Below are 23,709 nucleotides of genomic sequence, written 5' to 3'. Positions count from 1 at the left end.
ATTCAAGACCTAGGTTGGATTCTGGGTGGCAATTATGAGCTGCCTGACTAACCTGTGAGTATCGGTTTTATGGCTTGTAAAATCAATGCAATAACACTGATTTTGCATGAGTATTATCTTGATTAAACAAGACAAGTAAAAGCACTTAGGCAGTACCTGGTATATAGCAGGCATTCAATAGCCAGTAGTCCTCTTCACCCCTTTGTTAGATAGAGCCCTTTCTATTCAATTTTCTTAAAACATAAAAGCCTTTGATACTTGGGGCACCTGGATGGCTCAGTTTTTAAGCATCTGCCTTCAGCTCAGGTCATGATCCCAGGGTCCTGGGATCGAGCCCTGCATCGGGTTCCCTGCTCATCAGGAAGCCTGCTTCTCCCTCTCCCACTCCCCCTTCTCGTGTTCCCTCTCTCACTGTGTCTCTCTCTGTCAAATAAATAAAATCTTTAAAAAAAAAAGCCCTTGATATTTAAAATACTGCAATATTGAGTAACTATACAACTCATTATGAACTGAAAGTTTATGTCTACCCCCATCCCCCACCCCCAAAATCCTTATGTTGAAGCCCTAATCCCCAGTGTGATGGTATTTAGAGGTAGGGCCTTTGGGAAGTAATTAGATTTAAGTGAGGTTATAAGGGTAGAGCCCCCATAATGAGATTTGTGCTCTTTTAAGAGTTTGAAGAGTCCAGAACTCTCTCTCCACCATATGAGGATATAGCAAGAAGGCAGCATCTACAAACCAAGAAGAGGACATTCACCAAAACCTGATTATGTTGGCACCCCGATCTTAGATTTTAAGCCTCCAGAACTGTGAGAAATAAATTTCTGTTGTTTAAGCCACCCAGCCTATGTTTTTTGTTATAGCACCCACGGTGACAAAGACATAAGTATTGGTAAGGAACTCTTATAGACTGCTAGAGGGAATTTAAACTGGTAAACTCTATAAAACTGGATAAAACAGTTTGGTAGTACCTATTAAAGCTGAATATACATATTGCCCTAACCCAGTAAATTCCACTCCTGGGTAGGAAACAAGAGCCTATCTTCACCAAAAGACATATACAAGAATTGTTCACAGCAGCATTTTTCAAAACATCCCCAAACTGGGAACAACTTAAGTATCTATAAGCAGCAGAACAGATAAATAAATTGTTATATATTCAAACCATGGAATATAAATGAGCAATGAAAAAGAGTGAATGCTCCATACAAGAAAACAGATGAATCTCATGAACATAATGTCAAACAAAAAACAGTTTATATTGCATGGTTCTATTTATATAAGCTCAGTCAGGCAAAACTAATATATGGTGAAGGAAGTCAAAATAGTGGTTACCTGTTGGGGGAGGAGAAGTAATGACTGAGGGGGTACCATAGAAGCTTAGCAGATATTGGTTATGTTGTATATCTTGACTTGGGTTATACTTTATACTATGCAAAAACTCTCTGGACTATACACTTATTATTTGTGCACTTTTATACTTCAATGTTTATAAAGTTTTCAGGGAAGACAAACTTCTTGGAGAGATAACAGATTGAAGGTCATAAGGTCCCACAGCTCCTTTAGCCTAGGACTACCTCCTTGTATCCACTCCTTCTTCACTGCCATGTCCCATTATTACGAGCCTCCAGTATCTCAGAGATGGACAATCAAAACATGCTCCTAGGGGCACCTGGGTGGCTCAGATGGTTAAGTTTCTGCCTTCGGCTCAGGTCATGATCTCAGGGTCCTGGGATCGAGCCCCGCATCGGGCTCCCTTCTTGGCAGGGAGCCTGCTTCTCCCTCTCCCTCTACTGTTCCTCCTGCTTGTGCTCTCTCTCTCTCTCCCTGTCAAATAAATAAATAAAATCTTTAAAAAAGATATTAAAAATATGCTCCTAAAGTCTCCAGGCTAACACAGTTTTTCCTCCCAATTTTCTTTTTTTTTTTTTAAAGATTTTCTTTATTTATTTGACAGAGAGAGACACAGAGAGAGAAAGGGACCACAAGCAGGGGGTAGAGGGAGAGGGAGAAACAGGCTTCCTGCTGAGCAGGGACCCCGATTCAGGTCTTGATCCCAGGACTCTGGGATCACAACCTGAGCTGAATGCAGAGGCTTAATGACTGAGCCACCCAGGCGCCCCCTCCTCCCAATTTTCAACAGTCTCCAGATGAACCTCCCTTAGGAAGGCACTGATCATGATCAAATTACTCCCTTGGTCCAAAACCTTCACTATTCCCACTAACTATAAGATAACTCATCATTTGCAAAAGTGATAAAAAGCTAACAAAGTCTATTCACTCCCTAAAGTTACCCCCATCCCATCGTCCATCCTTCTTCACTATTTCCTTGGGGGAAAATAGTACTTTAGAAAGTTCTATTTCATCTTCAAATGATAAAGATTGGCAGCAAAATATAAAGAATAAATCCAGCTCCTGGGAAAAAATAAAAATAACTTTATCTCCCTATTCTTTGTGTCTTACATGAGATAGTGATTATAACAATGATTTCTTTTCACATAGCACTTTTGAGTTTACAAAGCACTTTCATAACCTACTTTATTTCAATAAAGTCTCACGATAACCCTAGAAAGCAGGCATTCTCATTGACATTTATGCATAATGACACCAAGGCTCAGGTGACTACTAAGATTACTTTCCAGTTCTCATACTCCTGGGATTCTTTGTAATAGAAGAGGTTTATTTCTGACAACTTCCTACTACTCTTCTGAGCATCTCTCTTACCTTACCCCATTTCCACTCCTCCACCACCAGGTGTCTATTCTATATTCTATCCCTACAGAGTGTTTCTCTCATAGTGTGGTTATAATCCCCAATATGTTGCCTGAGAGCACCATAATCATCCTCCTATAGGTATTAATAAATTCCCAGAGGCCTCCAAGATTAGAAAATCTTTAAGACCTAAAGAACGACTCTAAAATGTCAAAGTTTAGGCAATTTAAGAAAAGGTGAAAATAATATTTAGAGACGGAGCTTATCCAGTACCCCCAAGAAACTCATATTCCTTCAACAATTTTTTGAGGCCTACTATCGGCCAGTGTGCTAAAAGCTGAGGCAAAGAAAGAAACATGGCCCTTGCTCTCAAAGAACTCACAGCCTAGTATAGACCCCACAGGTGTCAGCCCTACATGTAGTACTTTTTTTTTTTTTTTTAAGATTTTATTTATTTATTAGAGAGAAAGAGCACAAGAGCACAAGCAGGGGGAGCTGCAGGCAGAGAGAGAAGCAGGTTCCCTGCTGAGCAAGGAGCCCAATATGGGACTCAATCCCAGGACCCTGGTATCATGACCTGAGCTGAAGGCAGACGCTTAACCAACTGAGCCATCTAGGCATCCCTATAGTACTGACTTTAGCTAAGAATCTGACTCTTGGCTCCACAATCACAGAAGTTTTTGCTAAGTTAGATCAAATTCCCAAAAAGACATTCTAGCCACTGTGATCCATTCCTCTTCATCAACAATGAATGTCCCATTCAAAATCAAACCATCAAGTAAGCAAATCAACAAGTAAACTGCTAAAAGTCCAGAGCAATCATTTCACATATTTATAAACAAACATTAGGGAGAACATTCAACCTTACCCGTACTCATAGAAATGCATGTTAGAACACTCAAATAGGCTTTTATACCTATTAACACTTAAAAAAATAATAATGTGCTGAAAAGTGAGGTAAAATTGGTTGATGGACTACAAACTGGAAAACATTTTATAGGAAGCAGTATAGCTTCTATCAAAGCTACATATATTATAATTTTTGATCAAGTAGTTCCTTTCCTGAAAATGGAGAATGCTGATAGCCTTACTATGTAATAATCATGAAAAATCTTAAGTCAACACAGTTCTCTAACAGAAACATAATTGGATGGGGTGCCTGGGTGGCTCAGATGGTTAAGCATCTGCCTTCAGCTCAGGTCATGATCCGAGGGTTCTGGGATCAAGCCCCGCATCGGGCTCCCTGCTCCGCGGGTAGTCTGCTTCTCCCTCTGCCTGCTGTTCCCCCCGCTTGTGCTCTCTCTCTGTCAAAATAAATAAAATCTTTAAAAAAACAAAAAGAAATATAATTGGATAAATCATGGTACAACAGCTATAAAAAATATATAAGTAACAACATGTAAAAATTACTTATAAGCAGAAAAAAATAATATTATAGCTAGACAACAATCACAATTATGTAAAAAATATGTTATGCATACGGACAAATATTGGAAGAGAATATGGAAAAATGTGAAAGCAGCTGCTCTATTGCTATGGTGATATTATGAGAGAAATATGTTCTATTTAAAACTTTCTTTAATCATGTTGATATAACAATAAATCCCACTTTACTACATTGTTTATTTAATTTACTATCTTCCCAAATAAACTATAAGTTTTGCAAAGACAGGTCAATGTCCCTTGTGCTCAGCATTACAGCACCAGTTCCTACAGAATAATTCATGAAAGAATGAATGAACTACATGGGAAAGCTCACAATAAATATCCTCAAGGAGGGGAGGGGACGTGGACCGCTAAAAGTAAACAAAAGGCTGATCTCTATGTGCCTTTTTTTTAAGCTTTAAATATGGGAAAAAAACAAACCCACCATTAAAAAATCTCTGGGAAGTCTTTATTTCAAGGCCACTGCCAAGATGCTCCTAAAGGGTTTGGAGAAAGACACAGGATGCTGGGAAGTGGACGTAACAGCAGGGTATTCCCAGGATTTGGAGGGAACATATGGAATCAGAAGGGACAGGAGCTTCATATTCTTTCCCTACCCCCAAACTCACTGTCCTTTGACTCTCAGAACCTTGCATATAACTAAAGCTGGAATTAAGGGGTGGGGTGTAGCAAAAGAGACAAGCTATGGGGGAAAAAAGCAGGCAGAAAAAATAGATCATCAGGGAATAGTCTTTTTGGTAGGAACCTAAATCTGATACCACCCTGAACTCTGGCTAAGAAATAAATTCCCAGGTACAAAGGAAAATAAGAAGCTTTAAAGGAACTGAGCTCTGGAGTGAACATCCCCTTCCCTGACAACTTAAAATCAGTCTGAAATATACCAGAGATACCAGAAGGATTCTAAGTCATAAAAATATTATAAGCATTAACAAAAACACATAGGGAAAGGAGCTAATCTTTAAGTTGTTTTTCAACCAACCTACACAGCACCTGTCACAGACCATACAGGCTCTTTCCAGCTTAAGCAGTTTTTTTATCCATCCTTAGTGCTTTTAGGCAAAAGTGTCATAATTGACCAATGCAGAGCTCAGAAAAGGGTTTAGCTGCATAGAGAAAAGGGGCAGTGAGTAAGGAGAAAAGAGCAGAAAGAAGAATCTAGATTTTTTTTTTTAAGATTTTATTTATTTATTTGACAGAGAGAGAGACACAGTGAGAAAGGGAACACAAGCAGGGGGAGTGGGAGAGGGAGAAGCAGGCTTCCCGCGGAGCAGGGAGCCCAATGAGGGGCTTGATCCCAGGACCCCGGGATCATGACCTGAGCTGAAGGCAGATGCTTAACAACTGAGCCACCCAGGCACCCCAAGAAGACTCTGGATTTTAGATGTAGCTCTACCTATTTCACATTGTAACTATAAGTGAATCACAATCTACTGGAGCCTTGGTTTCCTAATCAAAGCAGGAAGCTATACCAACTTACAAAGTTGACAATTAAATGCAGGGACACATGCAAGTCAAAGTATATAATAAATTACAAAGTTTTACTTAAATGTATGACCTTATTACAGAATCCTAAATGCTACAATTTCTTTCCAGGGTCAAGGTTAAGTTGAGTGCATTTTTTTTTTCAGCCAAATCTGAATCCATAAGCCATCTGAAAGCTACAAGAAAATCAGTCTTATTCCACTTTGTCAAGTTAACTCACAGTTTATTCTTTCAAAGAGTATGTGGACAAGTGGCAATAAAGAATGATTCTCTTGGGGCACCTGGGTGGCTCAGTCAGTTAAGTGGCTGCCTTCAGCTCAGGTCATGATTCCATGGTTCTGGGACTGAGCCCCACATCGGGCCCCATGCTCAGCGGGAAGCCTGCTTCTCCCCTGCCTGCCATTCCCCCTGGTTGTGCTTGCTCTCTATCTCTCTGCCTCTCACTCTCTCTCTGTTAGTAAATAAATAAAATCTTAAAAAAAATAAAGAATTATTCTCTTTTCCCCCCATCTTAGTGCTGAAATTCCACTATTCACTGGGTAGGATTAGAGAAGTTTTTCTATTTTCCAGCTCCTTTTATGAAAAGGCAAAAACCTATGAAAAGGAATTGCCAATAACCATTAACAACTCCTAGCTAAGCAAAGATTAAATCAGTCTGCTGAAAATTAAAGGCTAGGAAATAGGGATGCCAACAATAGTTTGGCCTATAATTCCCAAGAACCTCCTGACTTCAAGGAGGTTCCGACCACCACCGTCTCAAACCACCACAATTTCCCACATTTCAGCACCTAAAAATGGCCCAGACAAGTTGCACTGAAAAATAAGACCTCATATCCCAGTTTTTTGGTGTTTTTTTTTTTTTCAGAAAATATGTTCATCTCTGGAATGGAACCTAAGTCATTCATAGGACATGTGTCCATGAACACAGAATGAAAGGCATCAACAGGGAGAGAAGGCACAGAAAAGTGGGGAACAAAAAATCACCACCTCCACAGTTCCAACTATAATCAACAGCTCTGATTCTAGGAAAAATATATTTGCTCCACTAAATTCCTACTTCTCATAACTAGAAAAACTGCCAATGACAATACTTAAGAGGAAATTGAGTGGGAAATTCTTCATAGCAACTCTCAATCCCACCTGTTGCAATAGTTTCAATCCATATATATTTAAATCTGTGTGGTACAGTTTGCAATTTGACCTCACAACAATCCCATGAAGAAAGAAGAGCAGGAATTATTACTATAATTTTAAGGATAAGGAAATTGAGATTCAGAAGCTTGCTGTGCCTGAATTTACCCAGGCCATCTGACTCCAAATCGATGCTTTTCAGAACACCATGATGCTTCTTGAGGCCTTTTGGCTCCATTCTTTCCAAAGAACACCAGTCTCAACCTTCCTATCATCACTTTCCATGGCAATGTTCACTGGCTTTTTGTGTCAGAACCCAGCAGTTTCTGCAAGAGAAACTCAAGATAGCATTAAAGGGAAATCATTAAGCTAAATACCCTTGGAAAACAAAGAAGTCTGTTAAATGGCTGGAAGAACTGATATTCTTGTCCACTTCCCAACTAGATTAGCCCTTCATCTAGTTCTATGACACCTGCAACTCAGAATAGAAAGCCCATAGAAAAATATACAAGATTCAAAGTCAAAGACCTGAGTTCTAGTCCTGACTCTATTGCTTCCTGGCTATGTGAGCTTGGGTAACCTCTCCATCTTAACTCCTTTATACATAAAATGAGAATAACATTAATTATGCCCCACAAATACTACTGTGTGGAGGATTAAATGAGACAATGGATGTGATAGCACTCAAAGAATAAAGTATCTACAATAAACCATCTCAAAAACATCTTCCCCAGAGACTGTTTCAAAACACTAGTAATCAGTGTTTTCTAAACTATATGCAACAAACCACTAAATGAAGGAATATTCATCTAGGTTTGTCTTATTTTTTCAAAATTATTTTTAGTGTCATGGAAATCTGTCTACAAATTATTTTACTTGACTTGAAGTCTCCCATAAGCTGTTGTCTTAAAGCTGCTGTGAAAATCTGCTCGTCATGGTGGAACATTTACTGAACATCTCCATGTCCCAAATGCTGTATTAGACATTTTTAGTTTGATTGATTCTCATAAGAACCCTTGGAGATATATTTTATTTCCCCCTTATAGATGAAGAAACTGAAGTTCAGAGAGAACAAGAAATTGTCCAAGGTCAAATGTGTGTTTATGTCATTGAGGATAAGAAATATCAAGGTGTTTAGTGGCAAGAAATTTGAAACACTGTTATCTAGTGATTAGATAGCATGTTGGGTAAGAGCATGGACTCAGAGCTGGACTACCTGGGTTCAAATCCCGGATTCACTATGAGCTTTAGTTTCCTCGTTTGCAAAATTAAGTTCATAATAATAACCTATTTCATAACCTAGTAAGTTAATACACCTACTTAGAACAGCGCCTGCCTGTCACATGGTGTATCTAATACATTAGGTATTATTATCCGCATTTCCCCTACACTGCTTTACCTAAATTTCTCTCCCTCTTTTCACTGCCCTGAAACCTGTATGCTAACTAGCTTAAATCTCCTCTACATACATGTTACTCATTAATGTTGTTTTGCTTTTGCTCTTTCTTTTCCTTTTAAGTGAAATGCCTCTTTCCTTCCTCACTAATCTAAATTTCACTCAGCCTTCAAAGGCTAGCTCAGATCTGCCCCTTATGTGAAACATTTTCTGACTTCATCAGCCCACAGTAATTTCTTCCTTCTCTGAAAACTCCCAACTAGATTAGCCATCCATCTAGTTCTATGGCACCTGCAACTCAGAATAGAAAGCCCATAGAAAAATATACAAGATCCAAAGTCAAAGACCTGGGTTCTAGTCCTGACTCTATTCTTCTCTGAAAACTCTTCACACTGTCAAACAATCAAACCTGTAGAAATCACTTGGTTTGTTGTTGTTGTTGTTTTTAATTTTTGAAATCACTAGATTTCTAAGGGCTTCTGAAGATAGATGATTTAACCCAAATCCCTAAATTTTGAAATAAACTGAAGCTTAAAGAGTTAAATTGTCTATGGTGACACAAAAAGTTAATTGGCACAGTAGACACCTAAATCTGGATTTTATTTTTTAAAGACTTTATTTATTTATTTGACAGAGAGAGAGAGACACAGCGAGAGAGGGAACACAAGCAGGGAGAGTGGGAGAGGGAGAAGCAGGCCCCCCCCGGAGGAGGGAGCCTGATGTGGAGCTCGATCCCAGGACCCTGGGATCATGACCTGAGCCGAAGGTAGACGCTTAACGACTGAGCCACCCAGGTGCCCCTAAATCTGGATATTTTAAATGTTTGTAAAGTTCCTTCTACTATACTCTCCTAACTTTTGTCTTCTTGAGATTCTGCACAACTTCTTAAAGCTGAAAGCATACATTCTATAATTATCTGATTCTAAGTATTAACTGGTCTTGTGTCCTTCATGCCAAGTAACACATTGAAGTTAGTGGATGTTTGCTGATTGATTAGCAGATCAATCTTTCACTGATGCCCCTTTGTCCAATAGTTAAAGTGTTAATACTTTAACACTTTGCAACATAGGATGCAACAGAACTTAAATTCTCACCATCAGGGAGTGATAGGGGGTGAAGAGGAAAACATATCCATATGTATCCCTAGAGTTGTATCATGTGGGTCCATCACATTCCACTACACACCCTCAAATTTGGAGCCCTGCTCCATGAGACTTGGGGCACAGCACACTCCAGCATGTCCCCCACTGCCACCCCCCCCACACACACACACAGCTCCCTCTCTGGATTATCACTGGAATCGGGAAGTATAAAAGAAACAGCCTTCAGTTGAATTTTCATTATTAATATTAGGGCCGTTCAAGGATTTGAGTCTACAACAGAAAAATGAGACCTCAATTTCCTTCCACAAAGCCCAAGCCTCTTTTTGCAGGAATACCTTAGGCTAAAGTTATTGCATAAAGTTGCTAGGTCCCTTGAACAAATAAATAAGAGGTATATATCCTGGAAAGGTATTATAGCTGTACTTAGGAGGGCTGGAATAGAAGAATGGTCCTAGACGATGGACTCCGGAAAACAAACTGAGTGTTCTAGAGGGGAGGGGGGTGGGGGGGATGGGTTGGCCTGGTGATGGGTATTAAAGAGGGCACGTTCTGCATGGAGCACTGGGTGTTATGCACAATGAATCATGGAACACTACATCAAAAACTAATGATGTAATGTATGGTGATTAACATAACAATAAAAAATTTTAAAGAGAAGAATGGTCCTAGACAGAAGAAAAAAAGAAAGAACTGACTCTAAAATTTGAGAAAGGCTCAATTAAACAAAGACATCTTAGTGCCTAGGCTGAAAGAGGGGAAGAAACAGAGAGCACATGGCTGTTCTCCAGAAAACAAGCATGGAGTGTTTATGCCCATCAGAAAAGGGTATGTTAGAGAGGGGAAGAACAGGTACATCATCAGCCTCTTGTAAGGGAGGCTAGTAAAAATAATGCTTTTATAGCATTTTACAGTTTATGATTTATATATATATAAATTATAAAATTTATATAAAATATAAAATATATGTTATATGTATCACTTTTTTTAAAGATTTTATTTATTCATTTAAGACAGAAAGATACAGAGAGAGAGCATGAGCAGGGGGGAGAGGCAGAGGGAGAAGCAGATTCCCCACTGAGCCGGGAGCCCAACTTGGGGCTCGATCCCAGGACCTGGAGATCACAACCTAAGCTGAAGGCAGACGCTTAACCATCTGAGCCATGCAGGCATATATATATGAATATATATTCTTTTTTTTTTTTAAAGATTTTATTTATTCATTTGCGAGAGAAACAGAGAACAAGCAGGGGGAGAGGCAGAGGGAGAGGGAGAAGCAGACTCCCCGCTGAGCAAGGAGCCCGATGCGGGACTTGATCCCAGGACCCTGGGATCATGACCCGAGCCGAAGGCAGACGCTTAACCATCTGAGCCACCCAGGTGCCCTATGAATATATATTCTTAATGAATAGTCACGTTGGTTAATGTAGCTCTTGTTTGTTTATATTTATAGGGAGCTGAATAGTTGCTTTTCCTCGTCATTCATATTTTCGTAATTTTTTCATAAGTCATTGACTGATCCAATGAATAATTATTGAAAACCTTGTCATACCAAATGCTGGGGATACCAAGATTAAAGTTATAGCCATTGGGGCACCTGGGTGACTCAGTCGGTTAAGTGTCTGCCTTAGGCTCAGGTCATGATCTCAGGCCCCATTTCAGGCTCTCTGCTCAGCGGGGAGCCTGCTTCTCCCTCTCCCTCTGCCTGTCACTCTGCCTACTCATGGGCTCTCTCTCTAATAAATAAAAATAAAATCTTAAAAAAAAAAGTTACAGTCATTGTCCTCAAGGGGATCTCAGCATTGAAGATGAGGAGATGAGAAGACAGACAAATAAAATGTGATCCTAAGTTAATTGCTATAAGCAAGCATATTATGGTTTCTAACACAAATTGAAAGAATTAAGAAAGGAGTAAGTCTAGTCCTGACTCTAGAATAGCAACAACTGAATTGAATCTTGAAGATTATCCAGGCAAAAACACAGAAGAAGCCTTTCAGGTAGTAGGAAAAGTATAAAGACATAGGGACATGGCACATTTAGTTAAACCTAAGTAGTTTGTCATGGCTATCAAAGTGGGTAGGGAATTAAAGAAAGGTAGAACTGAAGAGGCAGGCAGGGTCAGATCATGAAAAGCTTACTGTGTGTTTCCTTTCAACATTTTTCAGTCACAGTGCTGTTTAGTTCTCCAGAATTATCCTTTGGATAACCCATAGGAATTTTTCTCACTAAAGAGAAAGAAACAAGCATCTTGGGCGGCCCAAGATTGGAGTGTTTGCGGGACAGAGCAAAAAAAAAAAAAAAAAAGGCAGGATTAACTTCAAAAAAGTGAGTTCCATGAGAGCCAATATAGGCTAAGGAGGAGAACCTTGGCCCTTAATTTTATTCCATTTTCCATTTGCCTTTTTCCTGCTCAAAACTACCATGGGCCAGATAATACTTTCCAGTATTGAGGGCTGCTATGGTTCTCATTCAGAGCTAAATCTCTAAAGATTTTTGATTTGGACTGGTTGGAAACTAGTAATTAAGTTAATTTGTATTTCATAGAGCATAAGAGCCAAAGCATTCTAGAGCTTGTATTTGCAGTGAATAAAGATAATTTCCAACATAATAACATATACCTCTAATCCTAGAATACTTTTTCTCACCTTTGTTCCCTTCTATCGGACGTTTTCTCATTCTCTGGATCTCTCTCTCCTTAGCTCAATTTGGCAAAGATTCACTGAACTTAAACTATGTGTCAGGCACTGCTGGATACTAAGGATATAAAAATGAATAAAACACTAAGCCTGCTGCAAAGAATTCTCCATCACACAAACAGATCATTGTGTTGCATCCAGTGATAAAGATATCCACATGACTGAAAGAGGGCATGGAGGAGACAGAGATGCCCAATATGTCCAGGCGGTAAGAGAAGGATTTCTGAAAAAGGAATTATTCATCTCAGTCTCAAAAGGTGCATATGAGTTTAGTCAAGAAAAGGAAGGACAGAGAAAGACAATTGCAGGAGGAATAAGCAGCACAAACAAAGACAAGGGGAAGGAATGCCATAATGTGCGTATGGAACTACAAAGAGTTCAATATTGCTGTAAATTGAAGTTTAGGGATGGAAATGGTTAGGAGACTGGAGAAGAAAGCATGGGTCAAGTCACGGGAAGGTGATGAACTTTACCTATTAGACATGGGATAGGACATGAAAAGCTTTAAGTGAAGGCGTGAAGGAGTCAGATTTGTATTTTAAATAGTTCATTCAAGCTATTAAGTGGAAATCGTCATGAAACTTACAAAAGTTCTAGGTAAAATGAGAACTTGAAATAGGCGACAGTCACTGTCCTCAGTTGAGACAGAGAATGTGAGAAGAGCTGGAATAGGAGGGATAAGCAATTCGGTAGGGAACAAATGACCTTGAGTTGCCCTCAACCACCCAAATGGAGACATCCAGCAGGCAACTAAACGTGTGCAAAACTCAGGACAACGTCCTGGTCTAAAAGCTGAGATTTGGGAACTGATTGCATTTAGGAGGCAACTGACATCTTGAGAGTAGAGGAGTCAAGAAATGTGTGTAGAGTGAAGAAAAAAAAAAAAGAAGTGGGCAGAAGATGGGGCCCTGAGGAACACTCACATTTAATGAGGTAAGCAAAGAAAAAGAACAAAAAGAGTGAGAAGGAACTTTAAAAAGGTACGAACAAAGACTGCCATATTCAAAAGCGAAGGGACTTCCAAATGGAAGACAAACAGTGTCAAACCAATCCATGAAAGTATAGAATGACACCTTCCTTTGGACTTAGCAAGAACAATTTCGGTATTATGGAGGTGGAAGCCATCAGTGCAGGAGGGGAAGGAAATACAGGATAAGGAAGTAGAGACAAGGTGAGATTTCTATTTCACATCTGGAAGAGTGATTAAGAAGGTGAAGAGATTTTGCTTGTTCCTTTATTCGCAAGGACGGAGCAACCAGTAGAAAATGAGAAAATGAACAGAAGGAAAAAGAAGGGGTGACATTTAAAGCAAAGACATGGAGAAGGCAGGAGGAGATGGGTCTTTTTAAAATAAGACACTATCCTCGGGGTCGCCTGGGTGGCTCAGTCATTAAGGGTCTGCCTTCGGCTCAGGTCATGGTCCTGGGGTCCTGGGATCGAGCCCCGCATCGGGCTCCCTGCTCGGCGGGAGGCCTGCTTCTCCCTCTCCCACTCCCCCTGCTTGTGTTCCTGCTCTCACTGTGTCTCTCTCTGTCAAATAAATAAAATCTTTTAAAAAAATAAAATAAAATAAAATAAGACAGTATCCTCATGCTCTGAGAATGGAATAAAGAAAATGAGCACTAAGGTAAGACAGAAGCAGAACAGGAACATTCTAAAGGAACTGTGTAATAATAGCATGGAATCCTGAAAGCCAAGTATGTGTTCAGAAGAGTATAACCCAGGATACAGCAAAAGTTTAGGATTAAGAGAGTAGTGACAAATGAGTCTGAAAAGATAAACTGGAGCAGGTGGCAAATAAGCCTCATGAGCAACAATGTGTTAGAGAAGAACACTAAAAAGGAAATTATAAGATTTGTGAATGCTTTTGTTTTAATACTTTGAATGCAATGTGAAAGATAGGTTGAATAGAAGAGAACACAGGCACACCTTTTAAAGCATTCTGTTTCTCTCTTCATTTTCCTCTGTAACCACCCTTCCCTAATTAGTCACAGTGAAAATGAAGCAGAGCTATTTTAGCATTTATTTATTAAATAAGGATTTATGTGGTCCTGTCCTTAACTGTTAAAATAACTGAGTCAAATAGGTAATATTTCTCTTACTTAAAAAAAAAGCTAAATTATATTTCCTTCCAAAAAATACCAAAGAAAACCTTCAAAAATTTTGCCTTTGAGCAAATAGACTTCAATTTAAAAAAATTAAAATATTCTTCATCTCAAAGTGTGCAAAATAGACAATAAAACTACACAACGGGGGAACTCAAAAAAGGGACAAAGATAGGTTGGGTATATGCAGTTGGAAACAGGGAAGGATGCAACAATGAGTAGTAAGGCTCTTTACCCTTTACAAAGTGCTTTTCCAAAACCTTATTTTATTCAATTCTCATAACATCGCTATGAGATATACATAGTTTTACTTCCATTTCACACATATGGGAACTAATTTCTGTCTGTTGTTCCAGAACCTAGAACGGTGTCTGGCATATGGTAAGACTCCAAAGAAAAATGTGTCAAATAGAGGGAAAAGGGGCTCAGAGAGGTTATGTAACTCTGATAGGGTCATATGGTAAAGGGTGGAGCCGGGTCTCAACCCTAGGTCTTCTGACCCTCAATCCTGTATGTTCACATTGTTTCATGAATGCTGAAAAGAGAAGAAAAGGGTGGAGTGATTGAATATAATCTTAACCTGCTTTAAATTTTATGTAAACAGATTAAAATTTCAGAAATGCCTGCTATTAAGCAACAAACACCAAGGCCAGTATACTTCCTGTAATTCTTAGTCATGCTGCATGGGCATCTTTAGAGTTCAGAGATCTATGGTACTTGCTCACTTTATTTTCTCTATAGGTCACCTGCCATATTCTAAGTTACTTCCTCCTGCTGCACTGAAGTAGTATCTGCAGGACAGAAAAGGCTTTTATATCATCTTCTCTTCTCTCTAGAAAGTGATATATAGCCTTCTGGTATTCAATTGCATCTACGTGGAAAGCTAAAACAAAGGATGACAATGTTACCCAATGAGTAGGCAGAAGATCTTATTCACAAGAGTTAGAGGAGCACACATAGTGTGAGTACCATTAAACACCAAAAATAGGATGCAACTCTCCCATCTTGAGGTCACTATGTTTAACCATGCCCTCACTTTCTGTAATGAATATGATCCTGAAAAAGCTGTGTACATAGAAAATTTTTGGAAAGTGAGCAATTTCAAAAGCAGTGGGGTGCTTACTATTTAAGTGAATCATGTGGTAAATCCTTTTGCAAAAGAAACCTTTTTTATAACAAAAAATAATTTAATTTTTCTGCTGGCAAATTTGTCTTGTCTGTATAGGAATCTACCAATTTGGGTTCAGAACCTGACATTTCAGCTTAACAGCTATTTATTACTGGGCAAGTGACTACTTTTATGAGTTTGTTTATTCATCTATGAAATATTCTTTTTACTGCTCAGGATCACTGTGAGGATAAAATGAGATAATGTGTATGCATACGTTGTATAAACTGCTCAGAACAGTGTACATGGCGGGGATCAAGAAATAAAGTCTGTCAGCCAACACTTCAACATATGTATACAAAAGTTCTTAGATCTATCAGGAAGAAAGGAATTTAACCACAAGTCTCCAATTCCCATCATGAGGAGGTGAGAAAGAGGTACTAAATGGAGAGTACTCAAAGATGAGCTTTTCATCAAAGACATGTTTAGTCATTTATTGACCTATGCCTCTTCTTCCAAAGATTTACAAGTATTATGCCATAGAGTAAATTATAAAGCTTTAAAGAAAATGCCACACAAACTGTAACATGGAAATAAAGTAGTGCTGTAAAGGATCTTAGAGAATGTCTGTTTCAATCCTCTCATTTGACAGATTTTAGAAAATCAAAATCTGAAGAGGCAAAGTAGTTTACCTAAGGATATACAATGGCACATTTTTAATAGCATGAACATTTCTAACCACATCTTCATTTCCTAGGACAGTGTGCATAGTACCCTATGCACACTAATTACCATACTATAATAAATCCTACTTAAATGTCTGTCTTCTCCCCTACTGGACTGTAAGATCCTGGGAAACAAGGCCTATGCCCAACTTATCCTTATGTCTCCAGCACCTGGCTTGTGTTAGATGCTTAACTGCACTGAACATACCCCAGTTAAAACTGTTTTACCAATTTGAGGGGAAAGTATACAATTCTGGAAAACTATTACTCTTTGCTTAGCAAGATATTAAAAAGGCTAATGTAACTACAGATCTGAACTTGGGTACAGAAAGACAGGAAGCAATCTCAGGTAGACAGGGACACTATGGTAAAAATGGGTCCCTGAAAGGAAGGTCATTACTGTAGCACAGTTCTACTGTCTTTATTATATTATTGGATTTTGATTACTAGACTCTCGAAAAGCTTCTCCTTCAATCATTTTACAGTGACCTTTGCTGAAACAATAACACAAATAAGACAATGAAATTGCCAGTGTGAATATAGTGTGGTATTCATGTGGCTCTTTTTAAAGTATTTACTAAGAATTCCACAATGACTCTTTAAAAGAAATACACAAAAACAGTATTTTTAAGGAGAAAAGGATTAAATTTGAGGGATCTGCCTAAAGAGTGACTTAATAGTAGAAAGACCTCTTTGAGAAAGACGTGGTCGCGGCTACAGTGGAGCCCTGGATGCCCTGCTTCTGCTCCTGACTCACCACTGTTTGCTCTCCTCCAGGAAAGTCAGTCAGGAAGCCACTCTGCAGCCATGGCTTTTAAAGGCACTGGGAAGACCCCCTGGAACCAGAGGTGGCGATTCACCAATTTAGAATTACTCCAGCTGGCAGCAACCTAAAATCTTGCGAGACAGTATGTGCTAACTTGATCATAGGTGCAAAGGAAAAGAATCTCAAAGTGAAAGACCAGTTCGGATACCTACCAAGATCTGAGAATCACTACAAGAAAAATTCCTTGTGGTTAAGGTTCTAAGACTTGGGACTGTTTTCGGATGAAGATCCACAAGCGACTCATTGATCTGCACAGTCCTTCTGAGATTGTTAGGCAAATTACTCCCATCAGTATTGAGCCAAGAGTCAAGGTTGAAGTCACCATTGCAGATGCTTAAATCAACCTTTTATATAAATTATCAGTTGTTAAAAAAAAATTAAAGAGAATAGAAAGAAACTTGAGTTGGAGTCAGATGATATAAGTTCTAGTCCTCATTCTCTAACTTCTTATTTGACCTCGGTCAAATCATTCCATTTCTCTGCACTACATGATCATTCAGTTTCTTTCAAGTTCAAATGTTACAATTATAAAAGTAAAAAGTCCCTATCCACCCTTGAAAGAGTCAGAGATGGAGAAAGATAAAAAAAAGGTAGAAAGATAGTAAAATAGAGGGATGCTGTGGTATAATGGGGGAAAAAAGCTTAGTAGAGAGACTGAAGTTTTAGACTGTAGTTCTGGTTTTGCCTTTAACTAGTTGAGTAACCTTGAACAAGTCACTTTCCCTCTTCAGATCGAGATTTCTCCCATTTATAAAGTACCCAGATGATCTTCCAGCTCTAATAATCTAGAATTCTAAGCTATAGTCTACTGCTATTATGAACAATGCAATTTTATAGAATCAGTATGTTTGTGTTCATAAGTCAGAAACAGGACATACAGATAAAATATTTAGTAGACAGAAGCCTCATACCTCACTTGAGTTTCCCCCAAGTTCTAATTCAAATATTTTTCTAGAGCTTCTCAGAAGCACTGGTTCATACTACTGTACTTTGAATTCCCTTTTTCTTAATGATATGTCCAAAGACGGACAATAAAAGCATGGAAAATAGGTGCTGCCTAGATAATGCATCAATCCATTCTCTTCATGGTCTCTCTCTTTTCTACCACTGTACTTTCCTTATACTATCCACTCTCTGGACTGAGCCAAACCTATCTCTTTTGATTTAAATTCTTCAAGGTTCAGTTTAAATCTCGATACTAGCATGAAGCATTCTCTTGCCACTGCAGCCCACATCAATTTTTCACTCTTTTAAACTTCTAAAGTACTACAGTGCTATGGCAGAGATTCAGTGATATTTGTAAAGAGATTAGTACATTTCCCATATAGCAAATTCTCAATAAATGATAGTAGTGTTGTCGCCACACCTTTAGCACTAATCACATATCCTTTAGTTCAGTGCATCTTAAATTTAATGTGCATGTGAATCACCTGGACATTTTATTCAAATGCAAATTGATTCAGTAGGTATGATGACCTGATAATCTGTAGTTCAAAAAGCTCCCGGTTGGGGCACCTGGGTGGTGCAGTCGGTTGAACAGTTGACTGTCCAGCTTTTGTTTTCCACTCGGATGGTGATCTCAGGGTCTTGGGATCAAGCCCCACGTCATGCTCAGCGATCAGTGTAGAGTCTGCTTGAGATTCTTTCTCCCTCTCCCTCTGCCCCTCGTACTCATGCTCTCTACCTAAAATAAATAAATAAATCTTAAAAAAAAAAAAAAAGCTACTGCTTGATGCCAATGCTCTTGATCCAAGGACTATATTCTTTGAATACAAGGGGTAGTTTTTGGAAACTTAAAAAAAAAGTATGGGGAACCCTCCTACACTGTTGGTGGGAATGCAAGCTGGTGCAGCCACTCTGGAAAACAGTATGGAGGTTCCTCAAAAAGTTGAAAATAGAACTACCCTATGACTAGGCAGCTGCATTACTGGGTATATACTCCAAAGATACAAATGTAGTTGATCCAAAGGGGCACCTGCACCCCAATGTTTATAGCAGCAATGTTAACAATAGTCAAACTATGGAAAGAGCCCAGATGTCCATCAACAGATGAATTGATAAAGAAAATATGGTAGGGGTGTGTGTGTGTGACACACACACATATATATAATGGAATACTATGCAGCCATCAGAAAATGAAATCTTACCACTCGCAACAATGTGGATAGAACTAAAGGGTATTATGCTAAGCAAAATAAGTCAATAAGAGAAAGACAATTATCATATGATCTCACTGATTTGTGGAATTTAAGAAACAAGGCAGAGGACCATAGGGGAAGAGAGGAAAAAATGAAACAAGACGAAACCAGAGAGGGAGACAAACCATTAAGAGACACTTAATCATAGGAAACAAACTGAGGGTTGCTGGAGGGGAGGAGGGTGGAGGGATGGGGTAACTGGGTGATGGGCACTGAGGAGGGTCTGTGTTATAATGAGCACTGGGTATTATATAAGACTGATGAACCACAGACCTGTACCCCTGAAACAAATAATACATTGTAGGTTAATTTTTTTAAAGTATGTTATCTTATCTGTCCACCTGAACAGAAAGATCTTAAAAGACAGATACTACATCTTCTTTTTCTTAGCATATACACCCTATACTGAGAAGGTGCTCAATAAACACCTGTGGACTTACCATATCTACAGTCCCTAGAACACCTAGATAATCTCTAGAATGTCTGTGCTATGCTGATTTTCAAATCAAACATTGAGACATGCTAAGTTGAAAAATCTCACTTGGTCACTGGAATTGGAATTGCTGAAAATGGAGGCAGGGGAAAATCTGAGAGAAAACTTACCTCTTCACAGTGAGAGTATAATATGCAGAAAAAACAACATACAAATGGACATTTGTTCCTTATTTAAGCACAAAGATAATTAGAGTTCAGTCTTAACTGCACTTAAAATTTAGGTATGAACCTTAAAAGAAGACACACATATTCAGGCAAAATACATATATTTAAAACACTAGTAACAATTACTAATAAGAGATATAACAAGCTTGATTTCATTTTTTAGTGGAGCAGATCCATTTTTTTCAATGATTCTTTAGTGTGCAATTAATCTAAAGATCTCAAGTAACCAATGAAAACACATTTCAAGCAAAAGACAGAAACACCCTCCAACTTTCCCATCAACTTAGTCTGTAGGAAAGTCCCCAAATTCCATTGCCCACAATTACACTGATAAAAATTTGAATGAATCTGCTGTATATTAAGTCTGCTCTGAGAGGCTGCCTACTTTAAGCCCTTTTTAAAATCTCCGATCATTTAAATGCTTCTTAAAACCCTCTTTATTTTAGCATTCTATAATTCAAATGGGACCAATATTCTTAAATTCTACTGGGAAGCTACACTCTGACTTCCTATTCAAGCATCAAGAAAATAATATGGGGCATATATGACACCTGCTCACTGAATGCTATCTAGATAGCTTAAATAGTGAGACAAATTTACTAAAATTTGCTGTTAGTGGAAAAAGCACCCTTTTAAGTCACTATGCTTGTGATAAGCAGACACCTGCTCCTTAACTTATAGAGAACTTTCAATAAAACCATTCAACAATATTTAACTGAGATGTTTTTAACAAATTCAGGCAAGAGAGAAGACAAAATCTGCAATCCTGAGAATTGCTATTAAGCACAGAAACAGAGAAGTGTCAAATGCTGTCAAGCACTAGACTCAAACTGGGTTTATGAGTTTTAATAAAGCAATGTTATTACTTCGGAGAAAATCAGAAAACAGTTGGGAGTCAGCCCAAAGTGGCTACTATTATTTCCATCAGAAATCTAGTCCCCAGAGCAAGGCAAGTTCTCTGGTTCATGCCAGGCAGGCAGTCTTTCCTAAAGAAAGATACTATCCAAAAGGAGTTTTGAATCCTAAGCTACTGAAGCAGTTAGTGCTAAACACAAATCTACAGCAGCCACATCATACCCATACAAATGAGTATCTTCCACCTTTGGGTACCTAACTGGTAATTAAACCCAAAACAAATGCCTCCAACAGGATAGGAGATCAGGCCAAGGTACAGGAGTGTCAGATTCTTGCATAAAAAAATGAAGCACCAATATCATTCCCATTTCTCCCCTCCTTTTCCTGGCCTTTCTTCAAGACTCATCTTTTGCAAAGCTTTCTCCAATAACTCTGGCTCTCATAATCACCCTGTTTATTGAATGCCTAAAACACGTCTGAAATAATTGTAGAATCATTTTTGTTAACTGTTTCATGTCTCCATTTTGTCTCCCAAATTTCAGTGTGAGTTCTTGGTAAGGCCCCTACACTGCCTACTCTGTAGAGGGAGCCTATTATCAAAACTGCCAATAATATAATAATAGTGAGGCAACACAGCACAGTGGAATGGCAATACTGGAGTTAAATGGGTCTAAGTTCAAATCCTAGATCAACTGTTTGCTGGCTGTATGACTGGGAACACATTACTCACTTTTTGTAAGCCTGTTTTGTATTTAGAATTTAATGAGATATATGTTAGAGCACCTAGTACAGGGTTTGACATATAACAGACGCTCAATAAAACTTACTTACCTACCTTTCTCACTTAATGAGCACTTGTTGATTTGAACTAAGAATAATCCTCCTAGGGAACTACCAATGGGACCATCATATACTCTTGTATTTTCCTCATACACTCTTGCTGGTGCCTCTGTTATTTCCTAACAAAAATCCCTTAATATTTTCTACTCCATTGTTCTGAGAAAAGGCAACTACACAAGTCACCCAAATGACTATTCAGAATGGTCATATTAGGGGCCAGCAGGAGTGCATCTCCACATCTACATCTCACTTCCATTACACCCACGCCAGTACTCCCTCCCTCCAAGTCTCCCAATGAGAAAATAAGAGAAAAGCAGTAAAGCAGCCAAAAGAGGAAAAGGAGATAAACAGCTCTGTGGTCCCTCCAGGCCTCACTCTTGGGAGGAAGCACTTGGTCAGGTCTCTAACCTCAACCCTTGTGAGAAAGAAAAAAATAAAACCCTTTCTGTATTCCTGAAGAAGAAGCAACCCAGATTCCATGCCTCTTCATTTTTTCAAGCCCTTCACCAGTCAATTCTTCCAACACCACCCACCCCAACCATCTCCTGGGCCAACTTCCTGCTACATAAAATAGAACTTCTTTAGATTTGTCTTGAATGAACCCCATTCATGCTTTTACCAGCTTGAGGTAACATTTTCCCCCAGCCTTCACCATTCTAAGTTGGAATATCCCTTAGAAAAAAGAAAAGAAAAAATAAAAGAAAGATTGATTCTCCAAATTCTGTCTACTGCATTAAGGTAAATCTTTTTATTTGTTTGTGCCCCTTTAATGATCCAGAATATTTTATCTCGGTCATCATCTTTCCAGCTGGAAAAAAAACCCATCATTTTCACAAACCCCCCACCCCGCCACACATACACACACACACAATTTTTGTTTACTAAAACAAAAACAAATTTAAAAATCCACAAATACCCTCCCTGAGGCACAAAATACAAGTATTTTATTATTCTTAAACCGACTACAGCCATGCTCCACTGGAACAAGCTCAGGTACACCTGGATTCTCACATCCTTCTATTGACCATCGTGGATGTCAATACTGATACAAGCCTTCAGCCAGCCAGGTGAAAACTCCCTCCATCACCCTCTCCCCGCAAAACACCCATTTCCACCGCAAATTCACTCCGTGCCTCACGATGTAGAATCTTTTTTATTAGCTTTAAATGTTTCACCTGAGCTGCTACGTGTCTAGGCTGAAAGTCGGTTCCTTCTGCCCCCCCTTCAAAACAAAAAACAAAAAACAAAACTCTGGTTTGCTGTTGTTGTTTTTTTAAGATTCCTCCCTGCTGCACAAAGTAGCTCCTTGTTTTATGTGTCGTGAGGGATTTGAAAGAATCCAGGCACTATTTCGCCTCAGGATTCACCTTTCCAGACTCCCCCCCGGCCCAGCACACACAACGCTCAACATCCCCCCATCTCCCCACTGCGGGACCATGCAGACCCTCCTTCTCCGGGGTCAGAAAAGATTCCTTGGTGCCCGGGACCACCTTCCCCGCGGCCTCCAGCTGCCCGGCAGGCCCCGGGAACCCCCAGTGGCGGCGGCGGCCGGGCACCTACCAGTCGGTGTGCGGCTCGTCGACGACCAGCAGCACCTTGGCCTTCCTGGCGGCGGCGGGCGCGGGCGCGGGCGCGTCCACCAGGCCGGCCGAGGCGGCCGTCTGCTTCACGGCTTGGGACAGCGAGCTGAAGAAGCTGCTGCCCACCGACGGCGCCGCGGCAGCCTGCGGCGCGGGTTGCGGCGCGGGCGCCGGGGCCGGGGCCGGCGGCGGCCTCCGCTCGGGGCCCGGCGAGGCGGCCGGGGGCGCCGAGGAGGCCGAGGCCGCGCCGGGACCGGGGGGCGGCGGCGGCGGCTGCTGGGGCTCGGGCCGCTGCAGGTCGGTCATGTAGCCATTGGGCAGGTTGGCGATGAAGCTGCTGTCCGACAGCCGGCGCCTCAGGAAGTTCATCATCTGGCTTGAGGGGCTGGGGGGCGCGCGGGGCGGCGGGGCCGGGCGGCGCGGAGGGCGAGATTGAGGCGGCGGCGGCTGGGGCACTGAGGCGGCTGAGGCGGCTGAGGCGGCTGCGGCCCGGTCGGCGGCGAGCGAGCCCAGCAGACAGCCGCGGTGCACTGGGCCGGGCCGGCCGGGAGGCGCGAGGTTCCGCGCCAGGGAGCGGGCGGGGCCGGGGGCGGGGTCACCGCTCGCCCCGCCCCCGCGCCGCAGAGCCGGCTCCGCCTCCGACTCGCAGCCAGCGCTCCCGCACCTAGCCGTGGGGTCCCTAGTCTGGGGATTTGGGTCGTGGGATTGCCAGGCTTCCTGCAACCTGAGCGGAGCTCTGTGGAGAGAGCGTGGGAGCCAGTCTTGCTCCCCGAGAGTAGGGAAAAGGGAGCCGAGACTCCTACCCCTTTTTGGTTGGGGAAAAAAGAGCCATGTCCCTCCTGAGATGAA

The 23,709-nt window shown here is 40.4% G+C and overlaps 1 protein-coding gene and 1 pseudogene across 1 annotated transcript in view; one reads left to right on the top strand and one right to left on the bottom strand.

Moving 5' to 3' along the window:
- SYN2 (synapsin II) overlaps positions 1-23,385 on the bottom strand; it is a 206,058-nt gene extending 182,673 nt beyond the window's left edge. The window contains exon 1 of the mRNA XM_027583091.2: positions 22,841-23,385. Within this exon, the coding sequence (XP_027438892.2) occupies positions 22,841-23,232 (392 nt within the window). The 5' untranslated portion in view covers positions 23,233-23,385. The remainder of the gene's footprint in view (positions 1-22,840) is intronic.
- Positions 16,709-17,065, top strand: LOC113916574 (annotated as a pseudogene).
- Positions 23,386-23,709: the final 324 nt, after the last annotated feature.

Source organism: Zalophus californianus, chromosome 1 (genome assembly GCF_009762305.2).
Source record: "Zalophus californianus isolate mZalCal1 chromosome 1, mZalCal1.pri.v2, whole genome shotgun sequence".
NCBI classification, from domain to species: Eukaryota; Metazoa; Chordata; class Mammalia; order Carnivora; family Otariidae; genus Zalophus; species Zalophus californianus.
This window is presented reverse-complemented; position numbering and strand designations above follow the sequence as displayed.